Source organism: Centroberyx gerrardi, chromosome 20 (genome assembly GCF_048128805.1).
Source record: "Centroberyx gerrardi isolate f3 chromosome 20, fCenGer3.hap1.cur.20231027, whole genome shotgun sequence".
NCBI lineage: Eukaryota > Metazoa > Chordata > Actinopteri > Beryciformes > Berycidae > Centroberyx > Centroberyx gerrardi.
The window spans coordinates 19,421,489-19,436,811 of NC_136016.1; the positions used below are offsets into that span (position 1 = coordinate 19,421,489).

Sequence of the window (15,323 nt, forward strand, 5' to 3'; positions counted from 1 at the left end):
TGGGGATACTTAAAGAAATTGATGCAATCCCCTCCTATCAATACATTATTGACCTATCAGGCATAGTGCAAACAGTGAACCGATTCCCTGAACTCTACAAGGAAACCTACAAGGAAAACTGCTTTTAGATCTTGTAAAATAGACTTAAGCCTCTGACAGCAATGAATGATGCGAAATAATAGTTGAGCTGGTTCTGATCTTGTCCTCTGTCTCGTCTGCTGGGCAAATTCAGTCAGCAGAAACTCTAGAAGGGAGACTTTTGCCAGAGAGAGACATCGAGAGGCTCTGGTCATTTGTAACTTTAATCTGCACATTCAGTCCCTTGCTAAAGTTTCACCACAAATTTACTTTCAATCTTTGATACTCTCTATCTTGTCCCTTCTTTATAGATCATGTAAGGAAATCCTTATTGAGTTATGAGGGGGAAATACAGTAGACTAATACCTTCAAGTTCTCTCATGGTTATTCTTTAGTAAACGATCTATGAATAATAGACCATATCATCATTTGAAATGATTTTCAAGATAATCATTAGCAAGACTGTCATCAACATCAATTTGCAATCATGTTAGTCTCTAAAACTCTTCTCATTTTATCCTGTGAAGTCATGCAAACCCATAATAGCACTCAAGTAACTCAATTTAATGTGTTTATATTTGTTCTGTGATATTCATAAATACACAGCATACTACCACTGTTTCAAATAATCCCTCTACACTTAGTGCCTTTACCCCCTGCTCTTATTTATGTAATCTAGGTTCAATTCAACCTCCAACATGTTAGGTAGGATACATGTATATACTCTCGAGGAATTTAGCACAGTGCTACATGCATTTCTGCTGCATATAAACCTCTCCACAGCTGGAATATGATATATAGACTGATGTGATATAGAATGAGCATAAAGAGGCAGTGTATACGTTTCCACATGTTTATTTATTCGTCTCATTCATTGTCAGTGGTGAGGTGGGGAGTTGAGCGCAGAACAGAAAAACATGGACCAAGACTCAGATAAAGGCAGATTAAAAAGGGGGTTGTCTTCTAAATGAGCAAAAAGGTCATTTAAAAACAATTCAAGCACGCAGAATTTGGGGGCAGAAAATAAAAGAAAGGCTGGGGGATCTGGAGACGTCCAGAGGGAAGAAGACCTGAAGACTTGAGCGCTCTCTTCTTCTTCTGCAGAACTCAGGACAGGACCATAGTCTGGAATTCTAGAGGGAGAAACATATTCGGATTAGCTCTGAAAACATAATTGCAAAATAAAACATTTTTATTTCACAGAATCGGGGCACAAACAAATTTCGACCTTATGTAGAATCTTTGTAAGTATGATTGACATGGGGTATATCCTTAAACCCTCAACTGACCTGACAGTTTGAACAAAAAAACATAAAAATAAAGGGACTGAAATCATCTTTATTGGATTGTCCAAATCCTTGATCCTGTTATGCAACGCAGCTGAGCCCAGATATTGCTGGTGGCCGGACAATGGGCAACATTTAGGCCTAAAGCGGCATCATGAGGTCATGGCCTCATGCGCGCCAACAGGACCAAATAGTTTTCACAGAAGTGTAAATCTGCTTTGGTGACCTTCTGTCAAAGTCCGTTCCAAATACACAGACGAAAAAACATTTAAAGATTTATCTTCCAAGCACCTAGAAACACTCAGTGAATCAACTTTCTCTACTTTTCTCCTTCATTCTGCCTTTCTGGATCACTCTGTTATGTAATGTAATTTTTTATTAATTTTCCATTATCTATTCAGATGATCTCTACACCCATAAATCTGAAAAAGCATGGTTAAAAAAAATTCCACAAGGCACCATGTGGCAATTAAAACATAATTCAAGTGCTCTAAACACCAAATAATAATAATTGAAGAAACTGATTTCTCGTGATTTCAAATCTGAGCTCAGGAGATGAATTTAGTTTTTGTTTTTTTGGTGAATATCTCATTTTTATGGAGCACAAACTGAAATACATTCTGATACTTTTTTGTAATTTGGTAACTTTAACCTACAGCCTGGATACTCAAAGACGTTAAATGATGAACTTCATTACTTTCCAAAATGGATGTATTGCATTTTGGAGTTGAACTGTCCATGTCCTGCTGACCTTATGATCTGAACTGACCTTATCCTATTCTGTTACATCCCTCCTCTCTCTTTATCTCCACTGTACTATCAGAAAACCAAACCAAAAACTATTATTGCTCTTTCATTTTGCTTCTATATACAAAGTTGCTTGTGCTAATACATCTGATACTGAGGATTTAATCAGCTCAAGGCCATGCAGCAGAGTATTGTCATGCCTCAGGGATGACTGCACTCAAACTTAAGATAAAGAGCAAAACTAATGCAGAACTGAACTGCTGACTTACTTTGTCAACACATTTGCGTTTGAGATTTTACACTAAAATGTGGTTTTGAACCAGTAAATGTGTCACCATGTCCTCATCTTCTATTGACCTCTATTAAGCCCAAGGCAGCGTATGATGATGCTATCGCTGATTAGCGTCTTCCAGCATCACAAGCAAATTGTTCACGCGCACAAATTTGCACTGAACAGTCCAAGATCATAGAAATAAGTGGTGAAATTTGTTTTATGGTGGTGGATTTTCAATTTCAAGACTTTCCCAATGCAACTGACCTAAACATCTGGAACGAAAGCCCAGCATTAAAAGCCATACAAACAAAAGGACAGTCCAGGCACTCCAAATATAAAAATATAACCACGAGGAAGAAAATACTTAAAAAAGCCTTTATTGTAGTGGCTAAATCATTAAAAAAGCCAACATGTTTCGACCACTGTAGGTCTTCTTCAGGGCTTTAAACAGGTCTGTTTTTTACAGGACAGATTACATGTTTAAAGAGCATAATCCGATATAAGAAATCCACACAATACATAAAATATGGCGTAAGAGCTCTTGCTACTGAGAGAATTGTGATGTTTTTAACTGCTCTGCTGTGGCTTTGAAGAGACATAATCTTCTGTCTTGCCATTTACTCCATAATGCGCCTAGCCTGCATGTCTCTATCCTGTCTCTATCCTCTCTTGCCCTTTGTAGCAAAGCAATAGTCAAAATTTGGGCAGATTGTAGTTTTAGTTATACAAACATTTCTCTGGAGGCAGAAATAATCTCATTGGTTGAGTTAAACCTCAGTGGGTGGAGCCAAAGAACCACCGTGTTTCGGAGTGCAAGTTAGCTAACTGGCAAACAATGGTATTTTTTATTTTTTTTTGCTTTTATTTATCCGCAGAAAGTCGACTGTAGTGATTGGAGTTTTTGTTATGCAAACATTTTTTCGGAAGCAGAGTTGCTCTGAAGGCAAAAATAATCTCATTGGTTGAGTTAAACCTCAATGGGCGGAGCCAAAGAACCACAGTTTAGTACAAGCGCAAGTTAGCTAATTGGCAAACTTGAATGGCAAACTATGAAAAAAAAATGGTAATGACCTCTTTTGTCATTCATTCATGACTACAGTATTCATGATTATGGAAGGTCAGCAGGCTAGCTAACTAGTTTAACTAGAAAGCTAGAGGCTAGTATGGCTAGTTTGAACTAGGAAGGCTAGGCTAGCTAGCCTAACACTTAGACTGTATTTTTTCAGTTAGTAGCAGAGCGCTAGGCTTCATAATATTAGCTTCTTCTTCTCTTAGCTCTTTTTCACTGAGCTTCAGTCTAATATTACTGAGCCAGAAAACTGTGATTTCTTTGGCCCCGCCCACTGAGGTTTAATCCAACCAATGAGATTATTTCTGCCTCCAATAAATGTTTGTATGACTAAAAGTCCAGTCTGAGAAATTCAGACACTGACCCTCTGCTCCGATCTTGCCATCGTCGTCATCATCAGCCGCTGAGATGAAGCTCTTGGCTTCTGCGTCAGTCAGTGTCCGCGCCCCGGGGACAAACCGCTGCAGGAAGAACCTGGACACACACACGCACACACACACACACACACACACACACACACACACACACAGATAAAGAGAAATACGTATGCTTGTTATTTTTCTAAGGAACTAACTGACACATACAGACACACATGCAAAAGCACACAACGCAACAATTCCTAAATTGCACAGCTTGAGTCACCTTTGACCTCAGCTCGTTTCACACAATTACATAAAGGTGAATTATATAACACAAATACAATAATGACACTTTGCACATAGTGGATTATTACTGTAGGAGACGGCTTAATGGCGCCATCCCATTAATACAGTGGTGTGATCTTATTGTACTAAATCTCTTTCTATCTCTCTCCCTGTGTCTGTCACACACACACACACACACACACACACACACACACACACACACACACACGCACACACTAGGCTCTATAACACATTACAAATAATGTTCTATGAAAATTACGTTGATTGCAGTAAAAATTAAAAGTAGCATGTGGTATTGCAAAAAGGGTGTCATATCTGTATGCTTTAGTTTTTAGTTTAGTTTATTCGACAACATAAGCAAGATAGACACAGTAAAAAAATGCATCTCTGCTTAAAATTGACAAAGATAACACAATAAAGTCAACAGACTTATTTCTACTGTGGTCCTTGTTCACTGGATCCACATTCATAACAATTATAATAACTAGAATCAGTTGGAGGATAACACAGTATATGTCAGGGAAATTAATCAAAACCTAAATGAGAAGACTCTGAAGATCTTAGATTAAGAGGTACTGGTCAATATCCCAGTGAGGTCTTTAGGCTTATCATGCCTCAGTAGAGCAGAGATCTATTGTTGTTTCACATACTTGAGCTCAGCCTCCTCGATGTACCCGCTGTTGTCCTCATCCAGGATCTGGAAGACATCTTTGATCTCCTTGGGCGTCTTTGAGGACAGGCCACACAACTGGAAGAACTTCTTGTAGCTGAATGAGTCCGGAGCTGGGAGATAACACACACACACACACACACACACACACACACACACACAACCATAGAGAGAAAGAAGAGAAACAGGAATGGGGTTAGAGTAGAGGTTGCCAGGTGGAGAGTTGATGCGGGGATTAAACCAGCATGTGGCTGCTGTCCAGGTGGGAGATTTTTTATCTTTTAAGGCCAGCAGACACATGCCTCCACTAAAACAGACAAGATGATTAAAAAACGTTTTCAAATTCGGATTTAATCGTGCGGCTCTGGATGCATTTGGACATGGATATGATGGTTGGACATGGATATGATTATAAAAACAGTGTTCAAAACAATGCAGGTCAAGTGTAGTTTAGTGTGATCAAGTGTGACACAGTTTAAGAGTAGATTAATCACATTCAATACAATTCAAGATTTGAACTATATACAGAATGGGCTATTATTTATTTTGAGAACATATTTGAGACTTAAACCAAGTGAATTCCCCAAATTACACAAAGTCATCCCAACAAATGAGCGGCATCACAGCTCAGTATAGGGAGTCAAATTATTTGGAAATTTTGAAGTTTCTGTCTAAATAATGGAAGAAAAAAAATCACTAAAAATAAAACTCTAATATTGGGAAGACTAAACTTAACGTTACACAGAATTAAATCTTGATCTAGATGATCAGGTTTAGGATTATTGTGCACTTTATCAGAATTAAGTGGGAATTTTATTTGCAAATAGTTTTGGGAAGTTACAGAATGTGATCCAATGGATTTTTTTTTTTATCTTAATGGTCAAGTCATGAATAGACAAGTCATATAATGCGGATATGCAGAATTTGCAGTTCTACTAATGTCATGGATGATGGACATCTTGCTTGTATTTTGTGTAGGGATAGTGAATTAAAATTTAGTGGGATTTATTATATATTAGGAGATATTAATAGCTACTTGTCTATAGGTTTCTTACAAGTGTGTGTGTGTGTGTGTGTGCGTGTGTGTGTGCGTGTGTGCGTGTGTGTGAAGTTTAACTCATCCTCTCTGTTTTTGCATCAGAGAGGAAGATGCTGCAGCATAACTCACCTGAACAGTCCTTGACAGCGTTGTCAATGGCCTCAGCAGAAAGGATAGAAGTGAGTGACATATTAATCCTGTAGGGTGAAAGAAGAGCATGGTAAATTATTCAGTCTCTCTCTCTCTCTCTCTCTCTCTCTCTCTCTCTCTCTCTCTCTCTCTCTCTCTCTGTCCACGTCATCATCAGGTTCATCTTCACCCAGGCTCAGGCTCAGTTTTTTGAGCCTCTGTTGTGCATCGACCCGGACAGACATGCTGCACTCAGCCAATTTTTGTTTCACGCTGGATGAAGTTTTTTTTTAATTTTTAAATTTTTTTTGGACATGCATCTAGGTTAATACTTTGATCCTGTCAAAACTACAGTAATGACCGTTTTGGAACCATGAATGAGTTGAAATGAAAAACAAAATTGTGGATAATCAGTCAAACCAACAACTTTTATTTTACTTTTTTTAAGTTATTAACCTATTTTCAAGAAAAAAAACTACTGATGTAGCTGTCAGATGATAGCGTCCTGCCACTTCAATGTCTATTTCTGATAAATCTGCTAAAGTCAAAATGATGTTATTATCCCTGCCTGTAATCGCGCTTCCTGATCGGATTTCCCCATGGACTGTGCATGGGGCCTGTTAATTGCTGACGCTATATTTAATTGCCTTCCACATAAAACTCCTTAATAATAATGGGGGTATGTAGCAAGGTACCAGCACGTGCCATACCATAGCTCTTTAGTGTTAAAGTGATCTTGTGGTAGCCTATTTTATCATCATAGTAGAAAGAAAAAGCCAAATTAGAAAGAGCAGAAATCTAATTGAAAGCCATAATCTAAAAGAAGTTCACATCAATGTTCCCTCTTACTTTAAAGTTTGGTGAGCTAAAAACCGATCACAATGATCAAATAATAAAAATATATTGTCAGTCGGCAGTAATTTCTCCACTTTTCCTTCTCCATTTAGTCGATATAAGCGGGTTTGGAAGTTTTGATGACAAATGGTGGAGGGATTTTGCCATGCCAAACCTTAGATTTTAGTAGAGACCCAGAAAACACTTAACCGAGTATGACTTCAGACGAGCCTGCATATCTCTAGAGTTTACTCAGCATCTATTACAAATAAATAAACCCATATAAGAGTGTGTAACTCCGCTGCCAGGCTCCCTCCCAGCCTGGCAGCCGACCGGCCCGACACACCTGCAATGAAAGTTTCCCATGCAGCTTACTCACCGCTGTTTGGGGTTTCTGTCCCGTCGAGGTCCAAAGCAGGAGGGATAAGGCTTTTTGGTGGAGGCTGACAGCCGGCGGACACTTATATAGGCCGCGGTGGATGAGGTGGATGAGCCGGCAGTGACGGATGCTTGAGTTACCTGTCCGCGGATCAAATTCTCGCAGCCAGGTCCGTCTCGTATTCCCTTACCTGCCCAATTAACCTTTACTGTTTACATCCGCTCTTATACACCTGGATATGCGCTCGCTCTCTCCCTCTCTCTCTCTCTCTCTCTCTCTCTCTCTCTCTCTCTCTCTCTCTCTCTGTGTCATAACTCTATGGTTTTTGATTTGTCCAATCACCTTTTCCTGCCTCCCCCTCTCTCATCTCTCTCTCCCTCTTCTCTCTCCCCCTCCCTCCACCCCTCCCTGCCCTCCCCCCCCCTCTCTCCCTCTGTCATAACTCTATGGTCCCCTCTTTCTCTCTCTGTTCTCCCCCCTTCTCTCTCTCTCTCTCTCTCTCTCTCTCTCTCTCTCTCTGTCATAACTCTATGGTTTCTGATTTGTCCAATCACCTTTTCCTGCCTCCCCCTCTCTCATCTCTCTCTCCCTCTTCTCTCTCCCCCTCCCTCCATCCCTTCCTGCCCTCCCCCCTCTCTCTCTCCCTCTGTCATAACTCTATGGTCCTCTCTTTCTCTCCGTTCTCCCCCCCCTCTCTCTCTGTCATAACTCTATGGTTTTTGATTTGTCCAATCACCTTTTCCTGCCTCCCCCTCTCTCATCTCTCTCTCCCTCTTCTCTCTCCCCCTCCCTCCATCCCTTCCTGCCCTCCCCCCTCTCTCTCTCCCTCTGTCATAACTCTATGGTCCTCTCTTTCTCTCCGTTCTCCCCCCCCTCTCTCTCTGTCATAACTCTATGGTTTTTGATTTGTCCAATCACCTTTTCCTGCCTCCCCCTCTCTCTCTCATCTCTCTCTCCCTCCCTCCATCCCCCCCTTCTCTCTCTCCCTCTGTCATAACTCTATGGTCCCCTCTTTCTCCCCCGCTTCTCTTTCCCCCCTCCCCTCTCTCTCTCCCTCTCTCCCCCTCCCCTCTCTCTCTCTCTCTCTCTCTCTCTCTCTCTCTCTCTCTCTCTCTCTCTCTCTCCAGGTGACATGGACAAGCTTACAGACATCTCAAATTTAATCCATCCCCTTTTTTCAGTGAATAATCTCCTAAATTCAGATCCATAAATCACCTTGCAGCAGATGCAGATGGAGGGATTGTTATCCTCATTTTACAATAATCTTATATTAAATATCACACAGATATTACTCGCTCTGTCTAACAGCAAATGTCATCATGACAATCTAAGGTGACCCACCCAACAAAAACAAGGGTTCAAAACCTTCTGACTGGCTGTTTTGGTTTTGCTTATGGTTATTTTATAGAGCAGGGGTGGATTTCCTCTATGCAGAAATGCTTAAAGAGGCATTTCTCTTGCTGAACTACACTCTCCCCTATAGGACTATGAAATGTAATTTGTGAAGAAACTTGTTCTTTAACATAGAAAATAAACGTTCCTTTCATTTTCTATTCACCTCTGTGACTGTAAGCACCATGGGTCACTCTGCTGTCTTGTTATATGTATTTGCAGTTGAAAACACACACACACACACACACACACACACACACACACACACACACACACACACACACACACACACACACACACACACACATTACCCACAGCAAGTCCCCCCAGCATTACAGGCTGGCTCATTGACACCTGACCTACTGTGAAGGTGAGGGCTGGTGGTGGGAGGGAAGGTGGTGGGGTGGGGGGGGTGACACCCGGTCACCACGGTAACCGGCCACCCTAAACTGGCGGGGTTTGTTTTCTAAAAGGGAAGCATTTCGAACCATCTGACGCAGCAGTGTCTCTGATGAATCCAGTCAGCACTAATACATTAGCAGACAGGGGAAATGCTTTTTTTGTAACGAGGACCGAGGGAATAAATCTCATTACAGTCAAACCTTCACACCGCAACGTCAACCTCTGACTTCACACTTTATGGTGGTTTTCTCTCGACTGCTTGTTGTGCAAAAAGTGAAATATTTCTCAGAATCACATGAAGTCATTTGATGCCTATATGGGCAATACGCTCAGAAAATAGACAGACAAACTAATTGCCAGACTCCTAGAGGGTTTGCAGTGTAAATCCATCCTCCACCTGAAACCTCTTTTCCCTGTTGCCAGATTAGAGACTCCACCTTGTGGTTGCTTCATGCCAGTGCAGGGCCATCATTACTTGGGGCATCAAATTGAGGGTATTACAGCTGCAACACATGTGAGATGAGAGGTGGATAAAGTGGAGGAATTGGGAAATGCTGGGAAACTGGGGTGGGGGTGCATCAGAGTTTCAGTCATCCAGGTACTAAGATGTCCAAAAAAAACAAAAACAAAATCCACTGGACTTAAAAAAGTTGAAAATGTTTTGGTAGAATTGATGAAGCCTCAAAAGTGGTGTAAACATCTTCAACTCTTCAATTTTAAGTCCAGTGGATTTTGTTTTTTATTTTTCTATTTTTTGGATGGCCCTTTTATGGTGTAAAAGGTAATATGTCATGAATTTGTGGCTGTAAACAACAGGAGTGAAAGAACCAGGGAATATATTGTCATTTGCTATTAGATCCTTGTGTTAACATCAATTGATGGATTCTCAGTGTGTTACACCTTTATTATCATCTGTACCAATAGGTGAAGAGGTGAGTAATATTCATCCCGGGAGAAGACAATAAAAGTCCCGAGGGCCTAATGCATTTCTTAAGGTGGTTTTGCATAAAATGATTCACCAGTTAAAACTCACTGATTTACTGATTCACGGTTCATTATTGACGACCAGACGTGTCTTATTGAAAAAGAACCTTTATTCTTTTCTCATCGTCCGTCCGTTTCCCATAAAAGTGCATCATCATTGATCTGACAGTAAGCAAAACTCACATAGTAAAACGACGACAGGAGAGAGAGAGAGAGAGGAGAGAGAGAGAGAGAGAGAGAGAGAGAGAGAGAGAGAGAGAGACAACCACGCCATACACTTAGGTACATTCATCGTGGACAGCAGGGGTGAGCGTGGCCAGAGAGAGGAAGCGGGTTTTGTCTGTGGTTGGGGTGAAAGGTCACGTGTATAAAAGTGGTGTGAAGAGCTGAGGAGAGAGAGAGAGCGAGAGAGAGAGGAGAAGGGAGGAAGGGTACGTCTCGGTTCAAGTTGTTCCTTCAGAGTTTATTAAGGTGTTGGTCAGTTTGTAATTTATCCCTTGATCATGGCAGCGAACTCTGTAGAGGGGAGAGCAAAGAAAGACAGAAAAAAGTGTTGTTTCAGCTGCAACTTGGTGAAACTTGGCAGACTTGGATCTGAATATCTAAAAATCTAAAAACCCAGAAATTGTGTCCCTGATCCCTGATGAAGCTCCTGTTGTGATAAAAATAAAATGAAATGATTCTCTCACCATCAACACCGATCTTGCCGTCACCGTCGGAGTCTCCGGCCTTGAGGAACTCCTTGGTCTCGGCGTCGGTCAGAGCCCTGGCACTGCCAGAGAAGTTCTGCAGGAACAGCCTGCAGACGAGGATCAGGGAGAAATATAGCTGTCAGATGTCATGCATGTCAGGAATGAACAGGAATATATATATATGTCATCCTAGTTAGGTGAAAAATGTTCAGGATCTGAGAAAATAGCCTTGTATTTGGCTTGAGGAACATGCATTTTTGAATTTATCTAATGGATTTTGAAAAGGTTTCATAAGCCCAAGGGTTGTACAATTTTCTCAACCCATAGAGGAGCATGTAATCCTCCAACTGAAGTTCAAATATCAAAATCTCCAACCACAACAAACACTATTTGGCCCAAAAAAGTGATGTTCTGTTCTGTTCTGTTCTCTTCTGTTCTCCTCTGTTTTGTTCCTTTCTCTTCTGTTCCCTTCTGTTCTGTTTTGTTCTATTCTGTTCTCTTCTGTTCTCCTCTGCTCTATGTCAGCCTATAACATGAGACACCAGAGGAGAGAGCCGGCGTAGAGTTACTCCCACGGAGAACACCAAGCGCCCGGCTTCTCAGATGCTTCGAGGCGCTGACATCATTCTAAATTCACTGTGGGCCAAACCCTGAAAGCTGATCTGAGCACCGCTGAGGCCCTGAGAGGCTCTTCTCATGTTGGCACAGGGTGAAATCTAAGAGAGGGTGCCTACTTCAGCTCGTCCTCCTCAATGAAGCCGCTCTTGTCCTGGTCAATGATGGCGAAGGCCTTCTTGACATCATCAGCGGACTTGGCGGCCAGGCCGACCTTAGCGAAGAAATCCTTGTGCTTGAAGGAGCCTTCACCTGTGGTGAGAGAGAGGGGTCGTGTCAGACATCATAGACTGCAGCCACGGCACTTGCAGGACTATACTTTGACATTTGACATGTTACTTCGCCAAGTCGAGTCAGGTGTGTTTCTATATCCCTATATCCCTCATCACAAAAGCAAGCCTCAAAGGACTTTACAAAGAACAAATCTACCTAAATCTAAATATTCAGTTATCAACCACAAAACAAAATGATGGAATACAGTAAAACAATAAAACACAAGGGAAAAAAAACAAAGCACAAGACACAAAATAGCAAGTGCTAAGATACACTGATACAAATTTGGCCTACTCCTTCCTGCAAAATAGAATGTTCTTATCTATTTTCAGTGGGTTTGCATTGTAGGTCACATAGAAGTCAATCTTTATATGCATGCTCCTCCTCCATCCCTTTAAAAAGAAAATCCTGCAGCGTTAAATGCAGAATAGAAGCAAGGTGGAGGAGTTCTTCAGTGTCTGTCACTGTAATCTGGTTATGTGATTCTGCATTAGCAATTGCATCCTGCCACACCACAGTCAACTGCACATTAGCAAACTAAGGATTCAGGTCTTTGCCTCGCTAAGCAGGTCTGATCAAGTAGATGTGCACTATCTAGGCTCCCTCCATGCTTAAAGGTAACCTATTAAGTTGCAATGGCAGTGTCATTTTCATCCGAAAGGGGTTTACCTTTGCAAGCCGCAAGGGCTGCAGTGATGTCAGCGTCATTAAGAACACCGGCGAATGCCATTTTTACCTGAGGGGAGGAGAGCAGAGGACAAGGCTTCAGTTCAGCTGCAGCACATCAGACAGAAGCATCATACTGAAGAAGCATTTTTATTTCTCATCTGAGCATGGTATCTGTATCAACTTCCCTCTTTGTACTTCACAATGCATAATTGGAGGTATGACAGTTATCAAAGGCCTATAATCTTCATAAAGCCATGCAGTCCCTCTCTGTCAGTGTTCCTCTGTTAGCCCCAAAATGATCAGAAAAGGTAGTCCAAAACCAAGCCCGCCAAGGCAAGATAGAATATCCTTTGCAGTTGTATTTTTTTTTTTCTTTTTTCTTTTTTTTTTTTCTTTTCTCATTTTTCCATTTGGTTCCTTAGTCCACAGCCAAACTCTGAGCCTGTGATGTTTTGAATCTGGCCCTGTGGGGCCTTTCCCCGTTTTGCATCCCATTGCATGAGGTTGAAGCCCTGAAACGTTCAGTGACTTGGGTAGCAGACCTGCCTAAAGAGCTGCAGGTCTTCAGGGAAACTCACCTTAGGTTTATCTCTAAGACTAGAGTGGATTCGCTAAGATGGATCTGGTCACTGCAGTAAGCTCCCTGGCGACGCTCACGAGCTTATATACCTTCAGCCACCCGAAATATGAAGCATATGTAATGGACACCTCATGCAAAGCGGTCAGTTGAAAAATCTGTCCAGTAGTCAGAGCTGTTCTATTTATATATACACAAATGAAGATGCTTAAATGGTACGTGTAGTCCTATGCGAAACCGCTTGATATTGCATTGGGCTAATAATATACGCTGCTGATTTGGGTGGAACACTCTCTGGTCGAGCAGTTCTGCATGGCTTAAAACTGCGCACAGCACCACGGATGGAAAAGCAAGGTAAACCTTTACATTGCAGATCACAAAGCCATTGCAAATTATCGGACTGGTCAAGCAGTTTTGTTGGGTGTAAGTTATTACAACAAATATGGATGAGAAACGTATTTTATCATCAATTAGCCTATGGGTGTGCGTAATAGTCACACATATGTGTGCGTTTACGCATATGTATAATAAACCTAATGCAATTATTAGTAGCCTATATAGCGAAATCTACGCTACCTCCAGTAAATTTTCACAATGTAACTACCTTGATTAACTGCCGACTCGTGCGCTCTCTGAACCGTACAGTTTTGGTGAGAATGAACTTGTGCGTAATTGGCATGCGTAAAATGTCTGTAATGAGTTTGTTCGCATTCCAGTGTCGGAAAAGTCCAGTTGTTGTTGTGATTGATTACCAGCGGCGCTGGTATTGTGATTTGGAGGAGGAAACTCAGTCAGAAGGAGAAGCATTTCACAATAAAGTTTTGATGAATAAAAACCTAAGAAATTGAATAATCTTTTGACTTTCACGTAGCCTACTAAACATGATTTGATTCATCGATGAACATATATCTGTTGTAGTGTATGACCTAATTTAATGATGGCACTATGGTGGGGATTAGACTGCATGTACATAATAGGGAAAAATAAGAACGATCCACTATCTTAAACAAAAAAAAAAAAAATGTCACTCCCATTAGACGTTATGGCAAACTTTATTGAAACAGAAAGATAATGAGCTTTGAAGATCACTATACCCAAACTAAAACTAACCTACTGGGAGTTAACCGTAGAGGGTGCAGGTGTTGGTTGGAGACCCAGAGGCACTAATTGAAATGATTTCACTTGATAGTAAATCAATCATCACCTGCATGTAGTAGAGGACAGGTTCTACTTTTGGACCACCTCACCTCTTTTTCCACCCATTCAGACCATTTCTGCTTATGGCTAGACAGTATTTGAGATGCTATTTCAGGAAACACTGAAAGTTGATATCATCATCACCATTTTTCACACATATAACATCATCATGTCATCATGATTCACACATACTGTATTACTCTTTGGATTGTGTCTGGTGGTTGCATAATGATTCTGAGTTTCGTACTATACCAAACAATGGAATCAAATGAGGAATTTGTCCCTGCAGGGATTTTCCAATGTCCATATTTGTTCCCAAGACAGTCTTGTTGCTTTATGTGTGCTATGTGCCAATTTTGCAGCAGGTGGCGGTGTTGAGATGCTTCTGTGACTACTGTAATATGAAGTTAATATTTAAATACTAATAAATTTCAACTGTCTGAAAAACAGTGATCTTTTAAACCTGTACAATAATACCTGTTCAGTGTAACTGCAGCCTGTGTGTAAAATAAAGTGTGTTTTCAATCTGGATATCTTGTCTATTTCATGACTCCCCCTCACAGCTTCAGGTGTATTTATCTCAGCAGAGAGAAGGAAGACCAATGTCAGCACAGTTCCTTTTCCATTTCCCCCCATGAAGCCTCTTCTTCCCTCTGAACCTCCTTGTTAAACGCTTTATAAAGCTAAATCTTTGGCCTGTAACTTTTGTAATGGTCAGCTCTCACCTCAAACGACTCCGTTATGGATACTGTAACTATTCCTGCCCTTCTTCAATATCAGGCTTATATTACAAATATGTCAGAGCAGGAATGAAACCTATCATGCAAAGCTATCAAGTAATTCAAGACAGTGAGGAACGCCTGCCCATCATGGCATTCAGAACTGTATATTTCAAGTTTGTGAATGTGTGAAATCTTTGGACCCTAATTCTTTGGTTTCCCTGATTTAATAGCCTATGTAAAAACTGTCTTGGGGTGGTAAACACTTTGACTTTGCATTAGATTTTCAGATTACATTTTAAAATGTCACCATCCACAAATAATGTGGGATTAGAAGATTCTCCTGATATGAAAAGTAGTTTGAGGTCTTTGTTCTGTCTTTCTGTGTGATTACATTTAGGATTAAACTGTGAATACTTCTTTAAATGCTCCGTCTTAGACCTGTCTCTTCATCCCCCCTCCTGCTTTCCCCTCCTGCTGCAGCAGAAATAGAAGTGACCCATATTCCCTGTCACTCTCCTCTGCCTGGCAGTCGCTTGCAATCTGAGAGAGGGTTGCAAATAAATGTGCCTCATTGACAAAAAGTCCTGTAATTGTGCTGGCACAGAAACCGTATCCCGCCCCGTGGCCCCT

At 41.2% G+C, this 15,323-nt stretch overlaps 2 protein-coding genes across 2 annotated transcripts; both read right to left on the reverse strand.

Annotated features, from left to right (window-relative positions):
• Positions 1–923: 923 nt before the first annotated feature.
• pvalb9 (parvalbumin 9) lies at positions 924–7,300 on the reverse strand. The gene is made up of 5 exons (XM_071905097.2): positions 7,171–7,300; positions 5,958–6,025; positions 4,770–4,902; positions 3,819–3,928; positions 924–1,211 (listed from the first exon to the last, which is right to left on the reverse strand). Exons 2-5 carry the CDS (start codon positions 6,016–6,018, stop codon positions 1,186–1,188), a joined length of 330 nt encoding a protein of 109 aa, XP_071761198.1. The 5' UTR covers positions 6,019–6,025; positions 7,171–7,300; the 3' UTR covers positions 924–1,185.
• A 2,740-nt stretch (positions 7,301–10,040) lies between these two features.
• Positions 10,041–12,858, reverse strand: LOC139916301 (parvalbumin beta 2-like). Its single transcript, XM_071905121.2, has 5 exons — positions 12,776–12,858; positions 12,198–12,264; positions 11,375–11,507; positions 10,638–10,747; positions 10,041–10,464 (listed from the first exon to the last, which is right to left on the reverse strand). The coding sequence occupies exons 2-5, from the start codon at positions 12,256–12,258 to the stop codon at positions 10,439–10,441; spliced, it is 330 nt and encodes a 109-aa protein (XP_071761222.1). The 5' UTR covers positions 12,259–12,264; positions 12,776–12,858; the 3' UTR covers positions 10,041–10,438.
• Positions 12,859–15,323: the final 2,465 nt, after the last annotated feature.

Excerpts from the sequence above, each read along its gene's own strand:
- pvalb9 (XM_071905097.2), bottom strand. The coding sequence starts at position 6,018 with ATGTCACTCACTTCTATCCTTTCTGCTGAGGCCATTGACAACGCTGTC. Across the intron at positions 3,929-4,769 it reads ATCGAGGAGGCTGAGCTCAA|GTTCTTCCTGCAGCGGTTTG; the intron begins GTATGTGAAACA and ends GTGTGTGTCCAG. Across the intron at positions 1,212-3,818 it reads TGGCAAGATCGGAGCAGAGG|AATTCCAGACTATGGTCCTG; the intron begins GTCAGTGTCTGA and ends TTCTCCCTCTAG.
- LOC139916301 (XM_071905121.2), bottom strand. The coding sequence starts at position 12,258 with ATGGCATTCGCCGGTGTTCTTAATGACGCTGACATCACTGCAGCCCTT. Across the intron at positions 11,508-12,197 it reads AGCCCTTGCGGCTTGCAAAG|GTGAAGGCTCCTTCAAGCAC; the intron begins GTAAACCCCTTT and ends CTCTCACCACAG. Across the intron at positions 10,748-11,374 it reads ATTGAGGAGGACGAGCTGAA|GCTGTTCCTGCAGAACTTCT; the intron begins GTAGGCACCCTC and ends CCTCGTCTGCAG.